The 26092-nt window shown below is 47.9% G+C and overlaps 11 protein-coding genes across 11 annotated transcripts; 4 read left to right on the top strand and 7 right to left on the bottom strand.

The window, feature by feature from the left end:
- Positions 1–865: 865 nt before the first annotated feature.
- N7473_011327 (uncharacterized protein) lies at positions 866–1858 on the top strand (the record flags this gene model as incomplete). The annotated part of the gene is made up of 1 exon (XM_057157266.1): positions 866–1858. One exon carries the CDS (start codon positions 866–868, stop codon positions 1856–1858), a length of 993 nt encoding a protein of 330 aa, XP_057003116.1.
- Positions 1859–2363: 505 nt separating this feature from the next.
- Positions 2364–3512, bottom strand: N7473_011326 (uncharacterized protein; the record flags this gene model as incomplete). Its single annotated transcript, XM_057157265.1, has 1 exon — positions 2364–3512. One exon carries the CDS (start codon positions 3510–3512, stop codon positions 2364–2366), a length of 1149 nt encoding a protein of 382 aa, XP_057003115.1.
- Positions 3513–4116: 604 nt separating this feature from the next.
- Positions 4117–5004, top strand: N7473_011325 (uncharacterized protein). The gene is made up of 3 exons (XM_057157264.1): positions 4117–4212; positions 4428–4696; positions 4755–5004. Exons 2-3 carry the CDS (start codon positions 4495–4497, stop codon positions 4853–4855), a joined length of 303 nt encoding a protein of 100 aa, XP_057003114.1. The 5' UTR covers positions 4117–4212; positions 4428–4494; the 3' UTR covers positions 4856–5004.
- Positions 5005–5248: 244 nt separating this feature from the next.
- N7473_011324 (uncharacterized protein) lies at positions 5249–6902 on the bottom strand (the record flags this gene model as incomplete). Its single annotated transcript, XM_057157263.1, has 4 exons — positions 5249–5356; positions 5410–6105; positions 6161–6526; positions 6663–6902. The coding sequence occupies 4 exons, from the start codon at positions 6900–6902 to the stop codon at positions 5249–5251; spliced, it is 1410 nt and encodes a 469-aa protein (XP_057003113.1).
- Positions 6903–7781: 879 nt separating this feature from the next.
- gliI (aminotransferase gliI) lies at positions 7782–9249 on the top strand (the record flags this gene model as incomplete). Its single annotated transcript, XM_057157262.1, has 3 exons — positions 7782–8636; positions 8694–9053; positions 9112–9249. 3 exons carry the CDS (start codon positions 7782–7784, stop codon positions 9247–9249), a joined length of 1353 nt encoding a protein of 450 aa, XP_057003112.1.
- A 437-nt stretch (positions 9250–9686) lies between these two features.
- On the bottom strand, positions 9687–11279 carry N7473_011322 (uncharacterized protein; the record flags this gene model as incomplete). The annotated part of the gene is made up of 6 exons (XM_057157261.1): positions 9687–9831; positions 9878–9956; positions 10012–10207; positions 10270–10330; positions 10387–10853; positions 10929–11279. The coding sequence occupies 6 exons, from the start codon at positions 11277–11279 to the stop codon at positions 9687–9689; spliced, it is 1299 nt and encodes a 432-aa protein (XP_057003111.1).
- A 2194-nt stretch (positions 11280–13473) lies between these two features.
- N7473_011321 (uncharacterized protein) lies at positions 13474–14961 on the top strand (the record flags this gene model as incomplete). The annotated part of the gene is made up of 5 exons (XM_057157260.1): positions 13474–13701; positions 13755–13884; positions 13944–14067; positions 14122–14576; positions 14630–14961. 5 exons carry the CDS (start codon positions 13474–13476, stop codon positions 14959–14961), a joined length of 1269 nt encoding a protein of 422 aa, XP_057003110.1.
- Positions 14962–15398: 437 nt separating this feature from the next.
- N7473_011320 (Zn(II)2Cys6 transcription factor) lies at positions 15399–17408 on the bottom strand (the record flags this gene model as incomplete). The annotated part of the gene is made up of 2 exons (XM_057157259.1): positions 15399–16973; positions 17019–17408. 2 exons carry the CDS (start codon positions 17406–17408, stop codon positions 15399–15401), a joined length of 1965 nt encoding a protein of 654 aa, XP_057003109.1.
- Positions 17409–18157: 749 nt separating this feature from the next.
- Positions 18158–20273, bottom strand: N7473_011319 (cytochrome P450; the record flags this gene model as incomplete). Its single annotated transcript, XM_057157258.1, has 7 exons — positions 18158–18357; positions 18459–18601; positions 18666–18920; positions 18996–19117; positions 19205–19539; positions 19621–19803; positions 19862–20273. The coding sequence occupies 7 exons, from the start codon at positions 20271–20273 to the stop codon at positions 18158–18160; spliced, it is 1650 nt and encodes a 549-aa protein (XP_057003108.1).
- A 1323-nt stretch (positions 20274–21596) lies between these two features.
- N7473_011318 (NAD(P)-dependent alcohol dehydrogenase) lies at positions 21597–23068 on the bottom strand (the record flags this gene model as incomplete). The annotated part of the gene is made up of 6 exons (XM_057157257.1): positions 21597–21677; positions 21743–21814; positions 21870–21920; positions 21984–22286; positions 22371–22798; positions 22858–23068. 6 exons carry the CDS (start codon positions 23066–23068, stop codon positions 21597–21599), a joined length of 1146 nt encoding a protein of 381 aa, XP_057003107.1.
- An 802-nt stretch (positions 23069–23870) lies between these two features.
- On the bottom strand, positions 23871–25683 carry N7473_011317 (sugar porter family MFS transporter; the record flags this gene model as incomplete). The annotated part of the gene is made up of 4 exons (XM_057157256.1): positions 23871–24334; positions 24399–24639; positions 24717–25414; positions 25464–25683. The coding sequence occupies 4 exons, from the start codon at positions 25681–25683 to the stop codon at positions 23871–23873; spliced, it is 1623 nt and encodes a 540-aa protein (XP_057003106.1).
- Between the last annotated feature and the right edge of the window lie 409 nt (positions 25684–26092).

Genomic DNA, 26092 nt, shown 5'->3' with positions numbered 1-26092 from the left:
AAAGGCGACGTGGATTGTCTTATATATGCCTGGCCAAGTCTGAGAAGTCGACTCCCACTAGCAGTAACCCTCGGGCCAATTCTCGGTGTTGCTGGCTGATCTACCCAAAGCGGCAGTTCGGCCAGCAGTTGCACGACGCCAAGGCCCACTTGCACTGTCGCCATTGGTGGGGTATTATCGGGGTTAAGGAGGAACAGGATCAATTATCCACTGTGGTAGTGGAAGAGTGGAAAAAAGCTATATATTCAAGATATCCACTCCATCATGTTTCTCCATAATTCACAAGACTGAGTATGGAGGCCAGCTAGCGCTTACGAGCTCTAGGCGACTAGGCATCGGCGGGATGCCCCTTTACAAGTCACACTTTACAGGTGAGAGAGAGCAAGATCCAGGATACTGTTATATAAAAGGGTGTTCTTTGGTTTTCTGCCATGGTGAAATTATCTATGTCCTGAAATGTTTGAATTCTCGCCTTGATTGCTGACTGGGGCGCCCATATCGCTTCCAGAAAACCTCATGAATAAGTGATGTGATTTGCGAGTGCCCAGCGCTGATAATTATTGAAAAAAGAACAGAAACCCTCGCCAGTGAACTGTCTTGTGGAAACAAGGACCAGTATCGAAGTCTCTAATGGCTAAGCTTTTTAGTTAGCTATTGGGTGGGAACTGCCGGGGAAGCAGAAGAATTCGGGCGTGTTTGCTTCCCCCCACCACCTTCCTCGACTTCTATCTCTCGCTTTGCTCTTTTCACTTTCTCCTTCCTTCTACTCACCACAAGAAACTCGACAAGTCGACTTACAGACTTTGAACTCAGGAGAACACAGGAGCCAGCACTGCACTAAACCTCGCTTGCGGCTACTCACATCATGCCCGAGAAGGTGGAGGGAGTCGAAGATGCTTCCTTCTTGGATTCTTTGCTCATCCTAGAAGGAGAATCTAACTATGCTCCTTGGCTACATTTCCTCATCGGATACCTTGGTCCAGAGTACTGGAAGATTCTTCAAGGAGATGAGCACAGATTCTCTGAACCTCACAAGGTCGAGCCCTTCGTGAATCCTGAGCCAGCAGCCTCAAGCGAGAATACTAGACTCCCACCCACCCGCACACAAGGACTGGATGGTGCAGGATCCCCGAATGCTCCGATTGCCCAGCATTACGATGGACAAGAGGATAAGCGCAGCAAGACACTGTCCTATCTCCGGGCCACACTCAATGATGAGGCCAGGAATCTGATCCAGGGAATTGACTGTCCCTCGGAAGCATTCAAAAAGATCAAGCTCTTCTACGGAAAGCCAAGACACCAGACCCTGGCACTGCGATGGTCGAACTGGGCAAGCCTTCGATACTCGCGGGGAGACTCACCATCCGAGTTCATTCGCACCTTCGGGGAAAGATTGCAGGACGTCGAAGAAATCGGGGATGTCCTCGATCTCAAGACGGTCTTCGCACAGTTTGTGCATGCCATCTCCAAGGATGATGAATACCCGGCCTTCATCCTACATATGTCCCCAGATCTGGAAGATCGAAACTTGATGGAAGCAGTTTGTGATGCCTTCATCCGCCATGAAAGCTCATTCACGTACGCCGCGCCGACCCCCGCCCCTGCCAACCCCAAGCGTGCCCATCGAGCAAAGACAATCAAACGAGAGAAAAATGGGTTTCAGTATTGCCCCTTCCATAACCGTTTTGTGAAGCATACTCCTTTCGAATGCCGTCTGGGCCAGAAGACGAAACCCAAGGCGAGATTTGACATTACTCAGATGTTCGGAGGCACCCTGAATCGGAACAAGAAGAGACGCCGTCTGGACCCTTGTGACGGCGTTAGTTGGATCCCCACTGCCTTCTTTTCTGGGATTTAGACACGCTTGTATTTGTACTGGATGCTCATCGATCACTGATGCGCAACGTATCATTACGATGGGCAGATGAAGATGTTTGCATGATTCTACGGCCAGGCTTCTCTTGGAACTTGGATGAGGAGTCATGTATGATCACTAGTTAGTTTCGTATCTGTTAAATCACATCAATAGGATTATGTATGACCAGTATTTTATCCCTGATGAGGATCTACCCAGAAGCCGTGGACAAGATTATCACTCTACAGATTATATTCAAGAGCTAGCCCAGGTTGAGTATTAAAGATTGTAAAGGCCTGTTGTATGTTGCGAATACCATTTCCATTATGAGTTCCGTTCGTTATGTACATGATTTCCCAATTTCCCAAGCATATCCGTAAATCCACATGTTGTAGACGCTGAAACCAAATAAACCCATAATACCATGTGCGGCAAATCCTGATATCAACTAATCGAGTATTCGTCAAATTGCAGAAGAAAAAAAAAACGGAACGAATATCAAGCAAGGTCACTCTCCGTCGCTATCACTCAGACTATCACGGCGACGGCGACCATGGCCATCACGACGGTAGCCCTTGGTCAAGCCGGGAATCGGGTGGTGGTAGCTCCTGGTGCCATTGGAATCCTCGGTATCGACGTTGGAGTACTGGTACTCCGAGCGTGTACCCGCAGAGGCGAGGTCCAAAGGCTCGGTGTAGCCACCCGGCACGGAACGACGATCCTTCTTGCGGGGACTGCTGGTACGAGACGAAGGCGCAGAGGGAGGTGCGGCACTTTGGCGTCGCTCACGAGTGCGTTGGCGATTGTTGCGGCGGGTAGATGGATCACGGAGCTGGTGTTCCTCGGTGGTTTGACTCAGGACATCCTCACTGCCGGCAGTGAAAGAGAAGCCAGAGGGATCGCGACGGCGAGAGCGACGCGGCTGTTCATAGGCATAATCACGGACCTCGCTCATGTCGCTGCGGTTGTAATGCGTGGGAGGGGCAGAAGAATCGTAGTCGCTACCGTGGTAGGTACCGTCGGCCTCGCGATTCATGCCACCAATACGGGCGGGTCTCTCTTCACGGTATGCACGCATGTCATCGTCGGCCTCGCCTTCCCATCGCTCATCCTTGTGTCGGCGGAGGAGCTTCTCTCGGAAATTACGCTTCTTCTTCTTTTGTGGCTTCTCGTCACTGATCGTTGTCGCAGTCTCAGTGTATGTGCCTGTCTCGTCGGTGTATGTGTAGCCATCATCGCTGTAACCAACGACACTACCGCCGCCCAGCTTGGTACTCTTCGTGGCGTTACTGAGGGTTCGTCCGTCGGGTCCTTTGCGTCGTAGCACGGTCGATTTGTAGTCTTCCCAATCGCCCTTGCGCCAGACAAATCCACCGTTCTTGGCCCAGAAGAAGAACCAAATTCCACCCAGCACGAATGCAGCACCGATGAGGGCGAATAAAGCCATCAGGCCTTGCATCTTGATGTTTTTCGGATCAACTGTGCCTTGGCCATAGTTTATCTTTGTGGCGGCTGCTGACGAGTCGGCTCGAGGGGAGAGATAGTTCAAGGTGATGGCGGGTGAAGCGTCGGTGGGAATGTCTTGCGCAACATCCCGAACCTCAACTGACTTGAGCGGAATGTCGGGGAAATCTCCAATCTGTTGTACCGGAGCCATGATGCGTGATCGGAGTGGTCAAGAGCACGCGGCTCAAGACAAGACACTGGATGGAATGTTAGAGCCCGTTCGACACATTCCGGGGAATTCATAATGAGAGGCTCACCTCGAGTCAATTGATTATCAGACCAGAACGGACGGCTTCCAGTAAGGGGAGGTAGGAAACAAGATGTAGGGGAGGGACGATGTAGATTGTAGTGTGTCCCTGGTGAACAGTTTTTAGTCTCTGAATTTGGTGATAATGGGAAAATACAAAGTCAGAATCAACCCAACGAGCGATCGGAACTATCGAGAAATGAGGAGGTTGGAGGAGGCTGGGGATGTGTTTACATTGTGGGTTGGTGGGCCAACCTCCGGGCGCCACGCCCCACACTTCAGGCCTGAGGCATGAATTGCATCTGGCTGCATCATGTGACTTTGGGCCTATGGCAACTGAGTTAACGCAAATGCCACGATACAATCATTACTGTTTTACTTGCTGATTGGAAAATTAATTTGGTGGCAGCTTCCGTTGAAAAATAGGTCATGGGATTTCGTTGAAATAGGAGTCATAGTGCCACAATGGCCTAGCCATACTGGGATGCATTGATCGTCGGATCCCGCCCGAGACTCACAAGGCGTACGTCAAATAAAATACTTATACATGCCTCTGGTGACTTTTTTCTCTAAAATTTTTTCTCTAAAAAGGCCGATCAGGATTGTGAGTCTTAATCCGCCAGTTCATCTTTCCAACTGATGCCTACCTTGTTCTGTAGAAAACTGGAAATCCAAGGCACGTCGTCGGCATCACGTCATCGGCTGTCACTCAACCACCAGCCACGGCGGCAAATGTCAGAAGCAGGGAAATACCAGTTTCACTACACCAAGCATATATAGTTCCACGACGGCTCATGAGTATCTAGTTCCATCCTACAGCTATGCAATTTGAACGATTTTGACTGCCATTTTCCCAACGCAAGACAAACAACCTCCTATAACAATCATGTCGTCAATCATCACTTCCATCAAGGACCTCGTAACCTCGGTCTTCGAGGTCATATTCTCCGTATTCAACGGCGCGATCGACATGGTTTCAGGTCTCATCATGGGTCTTGTCAACTCTGTTATTGGCATCTTCAAAATGACCCTCCACACGGCCGGAAACCTTCTGGAAACTGCGGGTGGTGTAGGCAAATTTGTTGCCAGTGAGTCTTCCACTCTTCTCCGTCAAAAGTTCGAGGTACTGACTGTAGATGTGTCAAGGCAATATCGTTGTCATTGGAATTATTGCTGGCGGTATCTACGCTTATCTGCAGTATCAAGGTCGTCAAGGTCGTCCGGTTGGAAATAAGAAATTGAACTAGGCTTCAAGTAGACGGGAGGGGTATCATCGCGATGGGTATTGGTGTGAGACACCACTTTGTATGTAGATTCTATTACTGTGGAACTTGAAGTTTCTGTACACCAGCTTTGACCACATTCACGGATTTCAAGGTTGGGGTGTTGATGAGCTTGTATTTTTCTTTCATGGCTTACTTTTGTTAGACGGAGTAAGGAATGCTCAATATTTCGGCGAATGAAAGAATTCCAATGTGTATAATCCAATCCTACCTACTCTGGGCTAGGTCCTGCTCGTTGAACTTGCGTTTCCTCACTGTTACCTGCACGCTCTCTGGATATATGACCCAAAAGTACGGATTTGACTTCGCTCGAGGTTCCACGAGATCAACCTAAAATGTAAGTATACATTCTTGAATTTATGATCCAGTACTCACATCGTAGTTCATGAATAAGGCCGTGACAAACTTCTTGAGTTCAAACATGGCGACGTGCTGGCCCAGACAACCTCGTGTCCCAGCTCCGAACTGGCATAATCAGAAATTGGACGTATCAAGAACATGGAATTCACTTGACTTACACTCAGCAAACTGGCTTCAAGTTTTCTTATATGTGATGGCTCGCCATCCAACCACCGACGAGGACGCCACAGGTCCGCATCATCCCCCCACGTGGGCCGATAGCGATTAGCAATGTAGGGACTCATGCCTACGACTGTACCTCCTGGGTAAAATTGACCACAGATTGTCGCGCCTTCTGCAGGCACCACTCGTTCGAGAGGCATAGCAAATGGAGCGTCAAGCCGGAGTGACTCTTTAATACAAGCGTCTAGGAAGGGAAGGTTTTGCAGCTCTTGCCATTGAGGAGTAGGCATAGTCAGCCCCCCGGCATTGCGTTGCTTATCTTGCAGCTCATTCCGAACCGTTTCTAGTGCGTCAGGGTGTTCCACGAGGAAACAAACCACAGATCGAAGCATGGAAGCCGTGGAGTCCGCCCCTCCCAGAATATTGGCAAAGGTCCAGGTTGACACAAATCGAAGGGGCACATTTTCCTTTTTCTCCTGGGCTGTTAAATAATACCCGAGGAAGTCACCGTCTGCACAGGGCCCGTCGGCGTTCGCACTGGGGAGCTTGTCACGATTTTTCTGACGCTCTTCTCGACGCTCTCCGATACGCGCCAGAACGTAATCCAACAGAGGAGCGATGGATTCGCGTTTGAAGAAATTCGCTACTCCATTTTTATGTAGGAGCCAATCGACCCCTGGTATTTGCGTCATCTGCTAGTAGTTAAGTCATATTCCATGTGAACATCCTCCGCAGTGTACGACTTACCGGTCCGATGCTCATATTTGCCCTCTTGACGTCGTCCATGATACCGTGTAAGTCTCTTCCATGCTGGACATACCCGTATGGACGGGAGAATGTCATCAAGCCCATGGTATCGTAGGACAAGAATTTCATCCAACTTGTCAGGTCGAAATGTGCTCCCGTGGGCACAAACTTCTGATCAAGCTGGTCAAAGAACATTCGAGTAGCACTATCCATTCTTGGCTCAAAAGAGGCTACCGCATACGAGAGCGAATAGTACACGGAGATATGTTGCTTCATCTGTCGATTCGTTGCGTCGTCTGCTGCCGTGAAGACTGAGAGAAGTAGGCCGTCAGTGGTGTATGGTCGGAAGGCGCGGTACATGTTGCTCTATGTTGGTCAGATAAGATTCACACTCATACACAAGGAAAGAGACAGGTTGATGGAGATGAAGATTACATGCCTTGGGAAAACCTCCCCGCAGGTTGAAGATTGTCTGGATGGCCTCCGGGTCACAAATGCATACTAGGTTGGGACCGAATCGCACGGCGGGACCATATCGTTTGTGAGCAGCATCTAGGTACAAGTGGAGGAAGCCACGACGCGCCAGTAAGAAGCGATAGAAGTTCGTGAATTTTGCGACGAAGGGACCCGGGATGTGCTTCAGCCGCGAGTATGTACGGTAGAGGTGATAGACTAGTACAGCGGTGATTCCAGAAACTAGGAAAACCAGTTCCTGTTTTGTGTTCAGGAATTCCCACAGCATTTTGATGAATAAGAATGGTATGGTTGGGTGGTGAAATATAGCATATCATTGCTCGTCCAAGCTTCCTCTATTTATAACTCGAGGCACAGTGCTCGGCTGAAGATAAGAAGTGACAGTGTTAGAGGGCAATAATTCATGGCCAAAGATGAACTTGGAATGGTTGGTGGTTCAGTGAACGTACAATACTTACAAGCCACCGTATTTTTCCCAGTCCTGCATACAGTTAATTATTGCAATAATCCCTAATTGCATTTTTCGGTGCATGTGTTACACAACATTAACATTAAGATAAGGTTTGGCACGAGTGGTCAACGCACTGTGATGATCCCTCACCAATACTACGAAGAGGATAGTAGTGGCGCAGAACACGAGACTCTGATGGATGGAACGAAGAACCGGAGGAGAGAAAAGCAACGCTCCCTTCTGCGCCCGCAGAGACATGCACATGTCCGACCAGCTGACCAAAGTGAATTACCAGACAACCCCCTACCGTTTTAGTGTAGGGATTGCCATGGAGAATTAGTGGAGGACTATTGGAGATCTAAGGCAGAATAGGCCATTATAATAAAGAAGCCGAGCCTACAACAAATTGACTTATGATAGTAGATTCGTTGGTTAGATTGTGTAGTCTAGGCTCAGAACTGAACCGACCGAGGTACCTCCAGGGAGATCTGTTATTAGGTGATAGTTTATTCGAAAAATCTGCGAAGTAGTATATGCTCTTGTCGGCCTGCAGAGTGCTTTTTATCTGTGTGACTTCTTAACAAAACAGCGGTGAGTTGGAATCGCGCATGAAGGCCTGGAGCGCTACTGAGACCACCGATGCAAACCGTTCCAATCTCTTAAATAAATGAAAGATCAAAGTTGCTGCATCTCGACATGCAACCGCTTCTTCTCATCGGCTCTTCTCTCCCGATGCTCTCAGGTCGCATGGAGAAAAGTCTGTCCTGGCTCTCAGACCACGCCTCTGCTGAACCTAACTATCCAGAGGGCGTACTGGAAATGGACAAGGCGGAAAATTGGCTTGTCCGACCAGACGTACTTCCTATTATGAGAGAAGCCGTGTCATTGAACCTCAAAAGTCAGGATCTTTCATATTCGCAAGAGCTAGGCGGACCTCCAGGGCTTCTAAATGTGTCGGCATCATTTTTCAATCGCTTCTTTTCTCCTCAAATTGCCGTTTTACCCGAACACATCGTAACGAGCACGGGATGCGCATCAATTCTTGAGAGCCTCATCTTTTCGATTTGCGATACTGGAGAGGGTCTGCTACTTGAGGCACCCATGTGGGATGGGTTCGCGGTCACGTCAACGCTGAGAAACAACGTCCAAATAATTCCCGTGAAATACTCGACACGACCGACAAATGCAAATGATCTTATACATCACTATATTGAAGCGATGAAAAATGCATCGTGTCCAATTCGGGGCCTCATTGTTTGCAATCCCCATAACCCCCTCGGTCAGATTTATCCTACCGTATGGTTGGAGGCACTACTTCAATTCTGCGAAGCTCATCATATTCACTTCATCTCGGACGAAATATACGCCCTTTCAAATTTTGGGGCGATTAGATGCAGTCAAAATGTCAGCAACCCCAAAGTTGTGATTGGGCTAGAAACGAAGTTCACCTCGGTACTGGCAATAGACCTGAAGCGACTTCAGGTCGATCCTGCTCGTGTCCATGTAGCTTACAGTATAAGCAAGGATCTTGGTAGTAGCGGGGTTCGACTGGTCTGTCGGAACTTTCAATCAATGTATATGTGTAAACTAAGACTGACACATTCTCAGGGATATCTCGTTACACAGTCGAATCCTGGGCTTCGCCATGCGCTAGCGGTCCTCAACAAATTCAAGGTGTGTAACGCAGCATCGATAGTCGTTGCTTCTCTCTTTTCGAATCTTCAGACGCTTGAAAAAATATTGGACCGTAGCAAATCTCGCCTGCGCGAAGCGGCTGAGACGGTGGAAAGTTTCCTGTCATTCCATCAGATTGCATTCTATTCCCCGGTTGCTGGCTGCTTCATTTTGGCGCGAGTTGGGGGCAAGCTAGCAACAAAGGAAACAGACGCAGAGCTATTTAAAAGATTTGCAGCGGCAGGTGTGGTCGTTGCTGCTGGCTCCAAGTTCAACAGCGGAGAATCCGGCTGGGTTAGACTCACATTTGCTCTACCTCGGAAGAATTTGATCGAAGGACTACGTCGAATAGAGATCGCAATGGATACGAACCGACATTGGATGCCGAGAAAAGCTCATTGTGAAGCTAGTGGCATCTACCATTGGTTTGAGCGGGGTTGTGCGTTATGTTGATCTCGGTCACCCTGGTCTCTACTTGAATACGTGTTGACATGGCCCGTATATTTTCAGTCATTTGTCGCTTGCTTAACCAATGTATGGGGTACTTTACTTGAGAGTGAAAAGTGTTTCCGGCCCAAGACCACGCCTAGATAGCTCTGTCGGTAGTAAAGCGGTTGTCGATTTCGAGTCAGAGGCATAATAAGTCTAAGAAGACACGATGGGATTTTTGATAAAAGGATTAAATAAAAGCAGTTTCGATTCTCGTTTCTCGTACTATCCAAAAATGTATGCAAGTTATTCATCTAGCATACTTCGAGATGAAGCGAAGCCTAATAAATACTGGGCCATCCGTCTCAATAATGTGGGCGGAATCCGTTTTTATTTCAGTACCTAGAATACGTGCGAGGACGGAGCAGCAGTTCAAGAACGGATTAAATTTCAGGACCATGTATCAGCATAGCAAATCCAGCTCGTGTCGGGTACATTCTAGTCATAAGACCAATCTTCAGCTCCAACGGTATATCCGTTTGATAGCTTTAGTCCTATTGGCAAACCGTGGGTGTATTTGTGAGTGTGTGCTTTTCCAGCGCGTCTGGAGACTACCTCGTCGATGTGCATGTGCATATTGTAACTGGTGCTCATCAGACTAGAACGCTTCAAAGGACTTGTTAACTCACGCGTTCATCTCTTCAATCGTCAATTTCCCCTGCTCACTCTTCACCACGTAATTTGGATTGTCAGTGTTGCTTGAGAATCCTGCGTAGACGTTAATTTGTATGCATTGGGGGTTTTTAGGGTGATGATGCCTTACCGATCCGCTCGTTGATATTTAATGAGGCTCTCGCCGCTGCCGCCTGAACCTTGGTTGCTCTCGGAAGGCGAACCGACTCATAGATAGAAAGTGACTCAAACACATCTCCTGTGAAATGATTTCCGCTGAAAAGTATTCCCAAGGCAGCCGCGTCTTCGATAGCCATGCAGGCCGCTTGGCTTTGGTGAGGCATCATCTGAATGTTTATCAGTTTCGATGATTTACTCCACTCACTCGGATAATTCGAATATGACATACTGGATGAGCTGCATCACCCAGCAAACAAACCATATTTCTCGCAATATATGGGTATGCTTCACTGTGAACAATCAGCCTCGTCTTTCAAGGGCTAAACGTATTTTCAGCTAAACTCACTGCATCCATAGGCGCCACGGCTGGATATCTTTGCCAAGAGCCAAATGTCCCCGGACTTGAGCATTGAGTTGAGGGTACGGTGCGAGCAGCTCTTCCACCGACCGGTCAGGCTCTCCCCAATAATGATTCTGGAAGTCCCCTTTCTCCCGTGGGAAAAAGCAATAGTAAGATAGTAATTTGCCCCCTCGGCATGGAGAGAGAACGATCTTGTCCCAGACCTCCCCATGGCCGCCCCAGAACTGCAGAGCATTGTCTTTAGAGAAGTCAGTAAAACCAGCAGCAATTGCGTCTTCAGTAAGTACGTTTGCATGTAGGCAGCTAGACTCCGCTGGTCGCTTCTCGGGCCGGATATCGAGAATGGTACGAACGGCGGATCCAATGCCATCCGCGCCGATGATGAGATCATGGCTGGCCATCTTGCCGTTCTCAAACTCAATCAACCCGGTATTAATATCGATTTTCTTGCACTAATATGAAATATTAGATCGGCTGCTGAAGGCCCTGGGGTAAATAGGTGTGCGTATGGTAACTCCGCACATTACCTTGTGATTCATCAAGAGTTTCGCAGGCACCCCTTCGCCCTCCCCCAATGCCGAATCTTTCAACATCGTGTGCATACACTGGCGTTGAAACATATAGTACAGATAGCCCCATCGCTCCTCGTAATCATCCAGTGCATACTCAGTCAGGATTTTGCCTGTCGTCCAGTCGCGGCTGATGAGCTTTTGTAGGATGACCCCATCGCCTTTAGCCACATCTACGCCCCACTCGTGTAGCCAGCGTGTACCGTTCGCTGCGCAGGAAATCGAAGCACCGGCTTGATCAAGAGAATCGGTACGTTCGTAAATAGATACCTTGTGGCCGGCACGGCGCAGGGCGGTCGCCGCAGACATTCCTCCTATCCCGCCGCCAACAACTGCGACGTCTAACTCCCTCCAGCCAGGAGATGAATATGACCCCATGAAGATGCAATTTTGTTAAGGCAAGTTTTGTAGGGTTTTCCTGGTTGGAAAGCGTTCTTGCGGGATAAGGCGTTGTTGAAATATTGCTAAGTGCATATGCCTAGTCAGGACTATTCCATGATCCAATGCTATCGATTGTCCGGCCCACGTCATGGATACTGGACAATCTTATGGCGCTTTAATACAATGACCAATGTGAATGAGCAGTAAAGGGCTCAGGTGACAACCTTATCATGAAAATGTTTAGTTTATGGGATGTGATGGCTTTCACGCATACTATTAACTGCATGCCCCACCACTCGGCTATTTTGTCTCAAGTATTCTTCTGCAGTTTATCCTGCATTAGTTCTAGACCTACAAGCTGCGCATGTGCATGTGGCTTAAAGGGAGTGTCTAAACGTGTAAATACCGCCAAAGTGTACATAGCTCAGGACCACAGAGCATATTGTTGACGAGGGACTAGAAAATTTTCAATATATCGAATATATTTCGATAGTTTCAATCGACCTTGATAGATTCTTCGTGCTGAGCGCCACTGAGTCGCGATCAGTCTGGGAGCATGACAGCCAGTCTTCCTTAAGCACTCTACATTAGCTTGGAACTTTTTAGGGCTATGCAAAATTGTCTCGTATTCTAGCGACCAAGTAGTGGAGAAGATGGGTCTGTTATAAGAGGTGTGGAAGAAGAATTCACTTGATAGGAGAAGGCTGGAAGCTCGATACATCCATGGCGAAGTGACTTGGCGACTTGGCGCTCAGACTCGAGCCATCTTGAGCGTCTCGAAATATATCTCAATACACCGTGTTGATACGACCGTGTGAAATATAAAACGGTATCGCTGTGGCTTTTTGAATTACTTAGCTTAGTGACTCATACGTGTGATTTTGAATAACTAGTATGTGCTCTCTCAAGTACTAAACAATAACTTTGAGTTAAGGCAACCGATAGATCATGCCGTTGGGAACCGTGCCAGCAAAAAGAAGACTGACTCTATTGCCTAACTGAAAGAGGGGGTTTACATGTAATTTCACTTCACATAAAGTCTATTAATAACAATGTGGGAGCTGAGTGCAGGTAGACTAGGATATTAGGCTTCTGCACCATGCATCAGAAACCATCATATCCTTGTTATTGAGGAAGACTGCCTTATTTGGCCCACCTGGACTGCTGGAAATCATCCAATATCGCGCCCTCAAAGCTTAATATAGACAGATTGCCGTAGATCCTGGCTTGCTTAGACAGGGTCGTGCATGAATTTAATGCAAAAACGCCCAGCCTTAGATCGTAGTCTTTAATCTGATCTTACTCATGGTATTGTAACTTCCAAACTTTCCCGTATAAGGGTAAGATAGAAGGCCTATGGAACTACCTCTTCTCTAATTATGGGTGTGATAACTCTGGCTCGCCTTCGTATAATCAGGATCTTGGATTTAGATGCAGCCTGGACATTCCGGCCCTTCACCGACTTTTACATCAATTCCGTGATTTTTTCACCCGACCTTTACAATGAGCGTACCAAAATTTCGGATATCTCATCAACTCATAGAAACCTATCAATCTCCAGTGACATTCCAATTATATACAGCTACGTTGTCTCCGGTGGCCATTGTATACCCTAGTCGTCCAGTCAGATCTTCTTCACCCAATGATGGCATGTAAAGCTATTCCCAATATGTGACGATACAGTAGATACCCAATCAGCAATCTTGCTTCAACCTAAGATTCGATCGCAAACCTAATCTGGCTTTTCGTGTAACCACATGACTCAATGTCTACTCTTGACGTGGCCGGGTCCAGAGCGACCGACCCCTCTTTTGCGACCTTTCTGAATTGAGTCAAACAGAAAATAATGCTCCCTCTATAGGGTGGTCATATGCATGAGCAGCTCTCTATGATTTGTTTTAAGTTGAGCGGAACCGTCGACAGACATACACCGGATTGGAACATTACAATAGACAGTTCCCCTAAGTTCTTTAAGTGGCAATTAGACTCTCCATTTAAGCCTCTCACAGATATATTCCACCTTGTTGAAAGACACTTAGACCTCAATCTGCAGCAATACATAAGGTCTGTATACCACATTGGTTAATAGTTTGATTGCACCCGGGTGCTTATTTATAGGCAGATGACAGTTCAGAAAACAGAACCAGGTCAATCCTCTGTCGATGAATCTATCGCTACCGAGCCGAATGACATCAAAGCGGTTCCCAAGCTTTTGAAGGAAATTACCCAGGCTTTTGATATTTTCACTACCAGCAATGTAGGCCGGCAAGACTTACTTGCCAAATGCCGCACCTTGGTTCAAGCCCTGGAGACTCCTCGAGAGACCATGATTTATCATTGTTGGGCACAGGCAAGTACCATGCGTTCAGCTTGGCTGATCTAACAGAATTAACTGCTAAGTAGACTGGTGCCATTGCTGGTCTGAACTTTGGTGTGGACTCCGGTCTGTGGAAACTCATGGCGCAAAACGGTGACAAGCCACAAAAGGTCGGCGAACTGGCAGCGGAGCTTGGGATTGATCATGTGCTCTTGAGTATGTTTCAATATAGCTGACCTGGTAGCTTATCTGCCCAGTTATTAACACTCTACAAGGCCGTCTGATGCGACACCTGAGTGCTATGGGGTATCTCGTCGAGATTGGTGTGGACGAGTACAGGTTGACAAATTTCACGAAGGCGATGAGCATTCCGGTGATTGGCAATGGCTACCTCGCCATGTAAGCACAATACGTTAGCCTAAATGCATTCGATACAGCTGCTCACATCCACAGGCTCTCCTGCACAAGTGCAGGTCCCATGAGATTTCACGAATACTCCCGAAAGCGAGGTTGGGTGAATCCCACGGATGCGAAAGACACTGCAATGATGTATGCCTACGGAACCACCATGGATACCTTTGCGTGGCAGCAATCTCTGGGTTATGGTACACACTTTAATGACCATATGAGGGGCTATGCCTTTGGATCTTTGCCTTGGATGGACGATAATTTCTATCCAGTGAAAGAAAGACTAATTGACGATGCTGAGACTGACCCCGATGCTCCGTTTCTCGTCGACATTGGCGGCAACGTGGGCCATGACTTGGAGCTATTCCACAGATTCTATCCCATTGTCCCGGGGAAGCTGATCCTTCAAGATTTACCCGTGGTGATAGGCCAAATACAGAACCTGGATCCGTCTGTTCTCCGTATGGAGTACGACTTCCATACGAAGCAGCCCGTCAAAGGTATGGCACGAAAAGCTCCTTCTGAAGGCGCAGATATATACTCACACCATCAGGCGCCCGGGCATATTATATGCATAACATTTTGCACGACTGGCCAGACGATGTATGCGAGAAAATTCTTGCGCAAGTCAAAGCTGCAATGAAGCCCGGATACAGCAGGCTATTGATTCATGAGCATGTGATACCGGAGACAGGTGCCTACTGGGAAGCCACAGCACTCGACATGGTCATGTTGACACTCCTTTCGGCCCATGAACGCACTCATGCAGCTTGGTATAACCTCATTGAGAAGAGGGCAGGCTTTAATATCGACAAGATCTGGAGTGGTGGAAAGGGTTCTCAATGCCTGATTGAATGTGAACTGCCAATTAATGTAGTCAATTAAGCTTGTCTAACCTCTCTCTGGCGGCTCATTTTTTTGAATAGTTGGCGGCTTTCGATCAAGTAGGAATACAAGTGTCTGGTTTAGTGAAGGTCAAAATAAGAATTGTTTCCACTTCGGTAACATTCAACTTCACGCTTTCCTCTCAAGACTGAAACCTGGATCCGGAGGAAGTATCCGACTTATGACCTGCTCAAATGCTCTTGAAAAACTGAAAACGCGAGGTCTGAGACATAGTAAGGAGCATGATGCGTGTATGTCCAGATGTCAATGGTGATTGGTTTGTGTTGCGAATTTCCTAAGCTTTTGGTAGACAAGAGCGCTCGGTTTTTCCGTAGAAGAGTCACTCATACACATCAAAAATGTCAAGCGTATAACAAAAGAAAACGATTGACATTGTGAGAGTAATGGTGAACCTTGTAAAGGGTCTTGATGTCAACTCACATCAATGGCGCCGATAGCCAATCTATTGCCGAGAAGTTGAATTCGTTGTCCAAAAGATCATCTATCCTCGGTGTACCAGGCATGCTTGAATGCTGAAAATCCATATCAGAAGCTACTGCCGCAATCGGATGGTGCTCATAAATATTGGACCGCGGAACAGGTCGCGAAGTACGATCGTCAGGGGGTGCCTTGAGAGACTCGATCTTTCTCCGCCTGGATGCACTGGCGCGCTCCATCAAACGAGACAGGCTATCCTGAAAAGCAGCATCGGTATCATGATTTTCTTGTTTCCACTGGTTATACATCTCTGTCGTGATTTCCCAGGCCTGATTCGTTTCAGGCGTAATGGGACGAACGCAAAGCTCGGAAAGGATGAATGCGACCACGTGCCGTTGCTTGTAGCTTTTGCAAACCCACGCCCATTGTGCCGTCGGCTCATTCTTCTCTATTAGGTTGGCGAACTTGACGATCTCGACCGCCATGTCGAATATCTCATCCTTGGTGGCAACTGGTACTTCGCCCGCCGTGGTGTTTTTGAGAAGGCTGATAACCCGCACTTTGGATAAGGAAAGGCGAGTAATGACAGCCGTCAGCCATTGTATCGGGACGTCCAAGTTGAATTGCTGTAAATACTGCCCCTCGACGCGGGCCGCTAGTGAACACAAGACGTTTTCTCGCTCGGTCACGGGTGACTGGGCGGCCTCTGAGTTCGGATTGATGCCAGGCCAGTACAATTTGAGCATTATTTCACTTTGGATGATGCATAATGTGATATCGGTAAACCCTGCTGGTGGGGGTGACGGGATGCTCCGGTCTGGCGCAAGGTCATCGATATCGACATTCGACGGAATCTTGGTATTGAACATCTCCGGTCGGATTTGGGTGTCGGTTCCCTGGTCTTCGGAGCAGAGAAAATCAAGAATGCAAATATGCCACCACAGCCGGCGTCGCATTTCGATATTGAATGAGGTCAGCCCGGAGGCTTGGTCCTCGCGATGAATACCTTGTCTTTGAGCTACGCGGACCACGATAGCTGCTTCGGCCCATGCTAGCCTAGGATCAAGCCAGCGCAGACATAACAGAAACAAAATGGCCGCCTGCAAAACTTCGATGTTCGGGGTGCTGATCAAGTTCGCTTGTGCCAGAGCCTGCTCTACAGCGAGACGAGAGGTCCGAATGCACACATCGCGATCTCGGCCAAGGATAAACAGACACTGTTCTGGTGTTGCACTAACTATGGTCGAGAAACAAATCGCTTGAACGAGGGCCTCAAGAGCAATTGGTCGGCTCGGTTCAGCCCGTGCGCACGATTCAAGGATTATGGGCTCGAGGGTACTCTTGTGTAATATCGCTATTACAGGCGCAACATTCTCCTTGAAAAGGCCCCAAAGTGCTTGGACTTGTAGGGGCTGCAGCTGATGATCATGCTTCACTCCAAGTCTCGGCTCAGAGCTCAACACCGGAACACCTAACAAAGGAAAAGCCGGGCGGCTAGTGGTGGGTTCAGAGGTGTCATCAGCACCTAATGCCTCATTCGATGATCTGTCGCGAACCACTTGGAGCTCAGAAATCTACAGATGCTTAGCTATTATCCAGCAGTCCAATGATTGACATACCCTCTCCTCTGTTTGGTCAAGGCAGTCCCCCTTTTCTCGACTCAAGCGACCGCTGGTCGAAGGTCGCGTGTCTAGCGTTTGGGCTTGCGTGTGGGCTCGTTGATTTGATCCATTGTACGACTGCTGGGTGGAATTGAGATTGTCGTCATTTGTATCAGACGAGGCCCGTAGCCGCTTCACTTCCTGTTCCAACTCATTAAGTTGGCCCAAGATCGTTGCAATTGGAGGTCGGTTTAGTTTCCGCGGCGCCCGTTTGTTCCCCGGGAAGGAGCATTCGAGCTTGGCTTGGAGACACCGGCCACAAGGGTGATTTCGGTCGCAACGTACTTTTCGCTCGTTGCAACGGAGGCAGCTTCGTTTGGAGGCGACACCCACATCTGACACTGGCATTTCCTCGTAGCTGATTGAGTTTAGGCGGAAGGGCCCACTAAGTGACGCCCGCAGTCCTAGTTTTCAAACGAGATGACAAATACGGCGTCGTCATCACTCAGTCAGCTAGATTGAGTCAAGAACTCCTATCTCGATGATTAAACATTCTTCGCGCCAAGGTGCCTTAGGTAAAGGTCCTGGATGACCGGATCCCCGACGTCCACCAGTGGAGCCCCAAACATCTCCAATCACATGACCCGGCCAGACAATGACCAGTCACCTGACCTTTGTTGGCTCTCACAATCACTGATACCGGCATCACTTCCTAGTTTTCCAGATGTTTGTCTTGTGGAGAATTATCTCTCATTCCATGATGATACTCTATAGCTTGTGGTAGGCTTTATATTCAGGCATACTCATTTGGTACATTCCATCCCCATCGATTTTGAATGGGTTTATCTCTCGGACCTGATTTCAATGCCGACACCCCTGGAAGAAAGTGTGCTCTTTATCGAGGATTGAACATTTCGTGTATCGTCTATGGGACTGAGCATACCATCCAAGTTAATGCTATATACTTCATACCTCTACCAGAACTGCGTTGACCAGCGATGTACGCAAGATAAGAAGGAAGACGTTCTTAGTTTGCCGTATGAATCTTGATCAGTTGATTGAGTCCTCGCTACGAATTTCAAAAATCATGGATATATGACGAGGAAAATACGCAGCAACTACTCAGGCAGTACAAGCTAGTCCCAAGTCTAACTGCATCACTCTTTCTTCGCTCCTCTTGCCTTGAAAACCAGCTCCAGCGGTGCGGTGACTAGCGTGAAGGTGTCTTGCTTCCCTTCTAAGAAAGCAGACTCGTTCTGGCTTGGAGCAAAAGATATGTCATACTTGGTGAGTATCTCAGCCATCACACATCTAAGCTCCATTAGAGCAAGCTGCTTTCCAACGCAGGAGTATGGGCCTATCCCGGAACAAAGTTAGCATGATAGTCTTCAAATTGAGCTTAACGATATGTCGGGTAGACATCCGCAAGTATAGGGTGTTCGGGGTGACAAGCCATACCGCTGTTGAATGGAATGAATGCGGATGGGTCTATCACGAGGTCTGGCTCGGTAGTCCACCTCTCGGGCAAAAATTCATCTGGACGGGCAAAAACACGCCCGTCTGTCATGGTTAGTACTTCCAGAGACGTGTACAATTCCATACTTGGTAGCAATTAGCTAATCAGAGACGAGACTTACCTCTGAATAATGCGTGGGGGGAATGCACAACATGACATTTCCGGGGATATATCTTCCGCTGATAGTCATGCCTTCGGGTGGGGATAGGCGTTGTGTGCCAGACGGGACTGCAGGATGCAGGCGGAGCGTTTCGTTGATCACCGCATCGAGAAGTTTTATCTCTCGCAATTTATCGTGAGATAGATCCGGTAGGGCATCAAGTTCAGCTTGGAGTTTCTTAAACAAAGCTTGGTCCGAGACAAGATGGAAGAAGATGTTGGTCAGAGTTGCAGCGGTGGTGTCACTTGAAGTTCAGTTAGTCCACGTCATGTAAGGCTGAGTAGTCATGTTATAGGAGGGAGAAGGAATTTTGCGATACCTTCCCGCTACAATAATCAAGTATGCATCACCGTGAAGGTTGAGTGTATCCTGCTTAGTCTTTGGGCCCTGCTCATAAGCTTTGAGTAGCCATGAGAAGACATCTGGGCGATCTGGATTATTCTGTACACCGTGTCTAATAAGCATACAGGATGTACAAAACTCTCTCTTCGTGGTCTCACAACAGGAAATCGAGGAACATGAACTAACCTGGATCCTACCATTGACACGCTCTCCCACCCAAGTCCAAAACTTTAGATAATCTGCATTGAGCCCTGGGGTTCGTTTGACAAAGGGAAACAGCCAGGTTAGATGACTGAACAGGCCAATACTCTTCATATCAGTATGCAATTGCTTCAGAATGTAGGCGTCTTTGCCATCAATCAGCATGTTGAATGACTTTCCGAATGCCAGGTCGCCCATAACATCAAAACTGTAATAATTAAACCACCGGGAGATGTCCACGGAGCTTCCGAGCTGTTTTTCAATCGCATCAATGAGTTGGCCGGTGTAGTGAGAGACACGGGGTTCATAGTCACGGAGAGCTAAAAGTCTTAGCAAGCAGTCCAAATACAACATGCTTTCATCATATCAGCTGATCATATCAGCTGGTGCGGGTAGCTTACCTCGAGAGCTAAATCCCTGGTCCCACACTTTTCTTCTGCGTGCGTGCTCCTGCTTATCTCTGTCCGTCTGGAGAGAGACCCGTGGTTCCAAAATTGTGTACCACGGCCCCTTGGAGACCTTTGCCTGAGAGCTATACAGAGCCTTGACTGCACTTGGATCAGCAATAGACAGCTCAGTCGGGCCTAACGGGAGAGTCAGGCTAGTCTCATTCAATATGAATAGAAGAGAGGGAATTCAAACCTAGCCGCACATAATCTCCATAGATCCCATGAAGTTTCTCTGTCTCTTCATAAAGATGGAGCTTCCGAGCAGACAGAGCGGTCACGTAGAAATTTGACAGTCTTGCAAAGAATGGCCCGGGGAATTGAGAGAGGCGATGGAAAAATGCTCGATACATGATCATGGATCCGTAGATTCCTAGGATATGACACCACACGCCTTTCACAAGCCAAGGATAAGGAGCAGCAAAATCAACATATTTCGCTTTGGCCGCTTGATCTAACACCATAGCACCTATCAACAGGAACAAGTATGAGAGCACGAGCTTGGGGGCCTGAACATCCCATTCCCCGTGGCGGAAAATGGTCAAGTGCGTGGCTATACCACTGAGGGTCGAAAAGACCAGCATAGCCTGGGGGTGACTGGTCGACATGGTAGTCGAGGCTGTCACCGATAATGAGCCTTCTGATCAAGCAAGTGTAGTGCTAAATTCCCTTCCTCAAAATCCAGATATATTCGGAACTCGACCCAGTGGAGTTCACCGCAAAATAAGGTGGTGTCGAACTATGGCGAACCGGCTTCGCGTTGTGACGAAGAGGGCCAATCGGGGGAAAGATTATGCATTGAAAAATGTCTGACGAAGGACACATATATATGTGTAGCGAAAGGCGCTAATCGGAACAGGTTAGTACCTGGCAAAGCCATGTATCTATCTTGACACCGAAAGCTGCGGCTATAGCGAGGCGGGGTATAGCAGGGGCCGAAGGACATAGACTTGTGCAAAATACCACATTCAACTCTGCAGACCTGCAAGGTATCGTTGTATGAATGTTACCTTAGACCTCGGGCACAAAGCTCACTATCTTGTTGCCCGAACTAGTCATCCTGATCACCAATTTAGTCTTGTTATTGGCCTTCCTTTCATTAGCCAGTAAGCTTAGGAAGCCTAGCAGCGCGAGGAGGTTGACCCTATGGAGCCGTTATCCTCGATCTTCTGCCGTGAGCTGAACATAAACTAATGTATTTTGCTTCGTGCTCAACCGCCATAGCCGGGAAAATCTATGTTGAACCGAGGACCAGGGGCCTGAAATGCGGGCAGCCGGTTATATTCTGAATCGAATTTATGGTGATGCCATGGGCGATGACGATCCGGGGCTCGCCGCTTCCCCACAGTTCAACCCAGAATCGACGACCTGGTACAGTTCAAATTTGATGAACTGCATAGGTCTGATCGCTCAGTATTTACTTCCCGCGATGCGGGTCAAGTCCTGTGCACATGCCCCTGAGATGCATATCGTGATTTTTCCCATTCTGCACAGCACGTTTAGTGGCTTTTTTTGTCGAGGCAAGTGGGGTGGTAAATTACCTGCAGGAAAGATTGTAATTATGGGTAGTGGCCAATCCCCTTTTGTTTGTGTAGGTATTTTTCTGTATTTGTACGTATTACTTGCACAAGTCTCCCGCGACTCGGCAATTTTCAGCCCAACATCCATCCCGAGTCCAACTCAGCCATACTCAGCTGAGAAGGTGTCCTACGCCCAGATAGAATCTGCTTTTACCTCTACAATTACGGTCAACTCACCTCAGATTGTTTAGTTCTCATTTACCTAGTTCGGAAGCCCATCTATTTTATTCGGGTTGAGATGAGTACAAGGGACTTTTCCAATCCCCGCCCTGGAACTAAAGGATACAGTTCTATAATACACTCAAAAGTTAATCTTTTGCGATTGTCAGTTTTGAAAACGTAGAATTCCGTTTAGCCGCTGGCCCATACTAGAACTGGTTTGATCGCAGTCCCATCTTTCAAGCTTTTCAATGCCTGCTCGTAATCGGCTGCCTATCCAGAAGAAACAAAAGTTAGCCACTGCCCTTACAGAAACGTAATAGTAAATCTAAACCCACATTGAAATACTTGACAAGTTTGTCGATTGGAAATTGGCCTTCGCGGTACCACTTGATCATTTGTGGGATGGCCTGCAGTTCATGTTAGCTCAAATCTTGCAGGAGAATCATTCGGTGATAGACGGACAATCTGAGGCACACAATCTCCCTCTATGCATCCTAGTATCGCACGACCGGACTTGTGACGTAGATTAGTTTATTATGATTGTTTGTTAGCAGATAACTTTGGTTCATAGCTCACATTGAGATGCTCTGTCACATTGACGCTTAGGTTATATCCTAATGGTGGTACTCCGATGAGAACGATCTTGCCACGCGTGTGTGTCGATTGAAGTCCTTGCTCGATCAAACTTGGGACGCCTGTAGTTTCGATCACAATCGAAACTCCGTGAGGGAAGATCGCTTTAGCTGCTTGATCAAGTGTAGTAAACTCGGGGTCGCTGGTATCCAGGACATGCGAGGCTCCAAGGGTCTTAGCCAGCTCGAGACGCGCTTTATCTCGATCGACAGCGATGATTGCTTTGTAGTTTTGCATCTTGGCAGTCTATAGAAATCAGGGAGAGAGTTGTCAGCTTCGGATCTACCTAAGGCATATAGGGCAGCAAAGGGACAGAAGGTAGACACGTACCATAAGAGCGCCCATGCCCACAGCACCTAAGCCCTGGATCATGACTATGTCATCTGGTCTGGCGCTACTTATGTTCTGAATGGCACCCATTCCCGTCTGGAATCCACAACCCAGCGGCGAGAAAAGTTTCAGCTCCTTGTCATGATGGAGAAGCTCCTTGACTTTCACAATGCTGGAATATTTCACAATAGTGTACTGGGCAAAACTGGATTGACCAAAGAAGCCGGACCCTAATAGCTCAGCACTATCACGGGCCGAGACAAACTTCTGTTCACCAACGTAGTTTCCTACTGCGAATGATGTGCAGTATGCGGGATGAGAGTTCTTGCACTGCCAGCAAGAGGAACAAGAGTAGAAAGATAGCAGAACTGGGTCTCCGACCTCAATATCCGAAACGCTTTTGCCGACGCTGCGTACAATTCCGGAACCTATATCATCCTCAGCAAGCCTGCTTATCATCATCAAACTTATATATTGGAAGAAATACCTTCATGCCCGGCCACCTTAGGGTAGGTGATGCCAAAGCTCCCACTAGGTACAGAAGTTAACAATATATCGGTGTGGCATATTCCAGACGCAACTATTTGCACAAGAACCTCGTTCTCGCCCGGCGAATTGACCTCGATTTCTTCCAGTGACCAATTCACTTTGAAATCAGGCGCTGGTTCCCGTGCAACGATTGCTTTAGCTAACACCATGTTCACGGATGCCTCCTTGCCTCGTTGTGTCTCTCGGATGATTATGCAGTGAAGAATGATCTGCTTTTGTGTCGCACTTCAGTCTCATGTGGGGCATATATGTATTCGAGCGGAGTTTTCTGATCTTGTCTTTATCAGGCTACTGCGGGGCATCGGTAATTATCCACCCAGGAGAACCGGAGAGGACGTGGCGGGTCGGTTGCACTATGTACATAGGCGTTAAAAAGCACGAACGGTAGCGAATTATCATGATGGGATGTCCTATTCTGCCTTTGAAAATCATTAATGAATTTATAGTACTACACACGGGAAGGATGTAATTAATCAGTAGTCCTGAATCGCAGTCGCTCAAAAATATGAGTACTTACGAACAAGGGAGTAAATGGGCTTCTTTGTGACTAGATTGGCTGTAGAATCGTCTGAGTCGGGCGATCAAGTTCACATTTAGAAGAGACTGTTGAAAATCTGCACAAAAACACATACTGACAGCCTCGGGCCGTGGGAAAGAACTGGTTCCCGGGCCGTCCGTTTCCCCGCACATTTGGACTAGGTTATGCAGTAGTGTTTCACATGCTTGACCCTGGACATAATCATGTCTAGGATTCTCTTATCAATCAAACGTTGAGCAGTGAAATAAGGAACGATACTTAAGCCATTACACGAGATGAATCAAAGTAAATTTAGAAGGAATTTGAAGATTAAGCTGCTTGGTTCATTTTTGGTTGCCATCAGTTGGAAATAATGTCAAATATATGTTGTCTGGTGAAAAGATTTAGAGATGTCTCGGCGAACGAGTGTTCTGTCACACTTGAGACTCTCCTGTCTCGCTCTTCGCATCAGCAATCTCCATGACCTCTGTGTCCTGGTCTGCAAACGCCCTATCACCAAACGCAACCGCAATCTCCTCAAGGGTATGGTTTGCTGTTTCGACATAATAGAAGTGCACAAGTGCAGCCGAACACAGACAAAATCCGCCAATGACAAGGTAGAAGTACCCATGAATACCAGCAAAGGCATCTGGCGACACCATACCGATAACGAAGTTGAAGATCCAGTTGCTGGTGGTGGCCAATGCCATGCCCTTACTGCGACCTCGGAGCGGGAAGATCTCTGCTGGCAACAGCCACGGCATAGGGCCCCAAGTAAATCCGTAGACGATGTTATACAGCATGACAAATGCATACTGGCCATTTGCCTTCACCTGGACGTCAAATCCAGCCTCGGTGAAGGCGCAGACAATGCCTAGTAGTACAGACATCGTAAGACCTGTGCATTTTATTCACAAATTAGTCTACAATTGTCCCGCGGGTATAGAAAGAGGCACACCTACCGCCGAGTATCAGGAGAGGCTTTCGGCCCCATCTGTCCGCGAGCCACCAAGTAACAATAGTTGCTGCGGTATATGGAAGAGCGTTCGCTGCGGTGAATAATAGTGATTTCCGATTGTCGAAGCCAGCGCTTGCAAGGGTGCTTGGGAGGTAGAAAGAGATGATGTTGATTCCGTTGATCTGTGCGAACATCTGCACCGTGATGCCAACGATCGTTCGCTTTCGGTATCGCGTAAACATTTCCTACGCGTCCGATGTCAGCTGCTTGACGAAGACGCCGGTAAGTCCTAAAGGATCCGACAAAAACACAAGGAACTTACCATCCATGTGGATTTGCCAAGATTAGATTCATAGATGACTGCTTCCTGGATCTCGTAGAAAACTTTCTGAACTTGCTCATCCTCCGTGTTGCCATTGGAATGAAGATCTGCGATCGTTTGCAGACTCTCATTCATGAAGCCATTGATTGCGAGCCATCGAGGTGTTTCCGGGAGGAAGAATGACATGGCCAACAGGATGAAAGATAGAATAATCTGAATGATAAACGGGCCTCGCCATGACATCTCACTTGGCAGCATGAAGTTGAATCCGTAATCCACCCAGCAAGAAAGCATATATCCTGCGATCAAGAATGTGTACTCAATACCCACCATTAATCCACGGCGATGTGGCGCGGCAATCTCCGTCTGGATGATTGGCACTGTCATGGAGAGGAATCCTACACCCAGGCCCTGGATGGTACGACCTGCGACAAAGGTGGCAAAACCTGGGGCAAACATTTGAATGAATGCACTGAAGAAGTAGATAAAGGCACCGATACGAACGCATTTCTTTCGTCCGACCATATCGCCGAGTCGACCTGCGATAAGTGCACCCACCGCGGCGGACGCCTGTAGACAAGCAACAGATATTCCTGTGATGGAAGGGTCCACTGAAGAGGTCGAACCATCTGCTCCTCCAAAATTCTTGAAGAATCGAGACACGAACACTGGGTTGACCAGCAAGCCGGACATTATACCTATCAGAGTTAATGCCCATACAGAGTCTTTCACCTGGGTAGGTCATACCAGAATTGTAACCGAAAAGTGCATCTCCCAAGCTGCCAAAGGCGCAAGTTGCATAGAGCAGGGGTGTGCCTTTCACAGGATATCGAGCACTGATCTTCGTAGGCTTTATTTTCTTCTCCAGCCAGCCCATTTGCGCTATTTGCGGCATGGCAGCAGCCTGCGACCGTTCTTTGGTAGCCGCATTGCGTTCCCGTAGGACTGAAGTCCCTTTAGAACTCATTGTGCTGTACTTATGTCAAGTGAAAAATGGGGATATGAGTGATCTCGCCTGCTGAGGAGCTTCTTGGACGTATACCTGGTGTTGATGACAGTGGGGGTAAGGGTTTTTATTTCTACCCCAGACATTGATCCCATGGGGAAAATATCACGTCTTTTCTCCACAAACTTTGGACGAGAATCCCCAACATGTCTTACCAGCAGTGGTATGGCCTGGTGCCCCGGACATCGATATCCACTCCGTGCCGGCCAAGACTCGGCGAAACCTTCATTGTTCGGCCCGGTAGTACATATGATTCACGGAAATGCGCCGTTGTCGAGGAAGCCGTATGCCTCGTGATTTAGGACCCGTCCTACAGGCCGGGTGTTACGTATCGTCTGACCACTAAGAAGTAAGGATCATGACAATGGGT

This window comes from Penicillium subrubescens (genome assembly GCF_028828155.1).
Source record: "Penicillium subrubescens strain IBT 31985 chromosome Unknown utg000010l_segment0_segment0, whole genome shotgun sequence".
NCBI classification, from domain to species: Eukaryota; Fungi; Ascomycota; class Eurotiomycetes; order Eurotiales; family Aspergillaceae; genus Penicillium; species Penicillium subrubescens.
Note: the sequence above shows the minus strand (reverse complement) of the source record. Positions and strands in the feature narration are given on the sequence as shown.

Coding starts and splice junctions, on each gene's coding strand:
- N7473_011325 (XM_057157264.1), top strand. CDS start 4,495: ATGTCGTCAATCATCACTTCCATCAAGGACCTCGTAACCTCGGTCTTC. Junction 4,697..4,754: donor TGTAGGCAAATTTGTTGCCA/GTGAGTCTTCCA, acceptor AGATGTGTCAAG/GCAATATCGTTGTCATTGGA.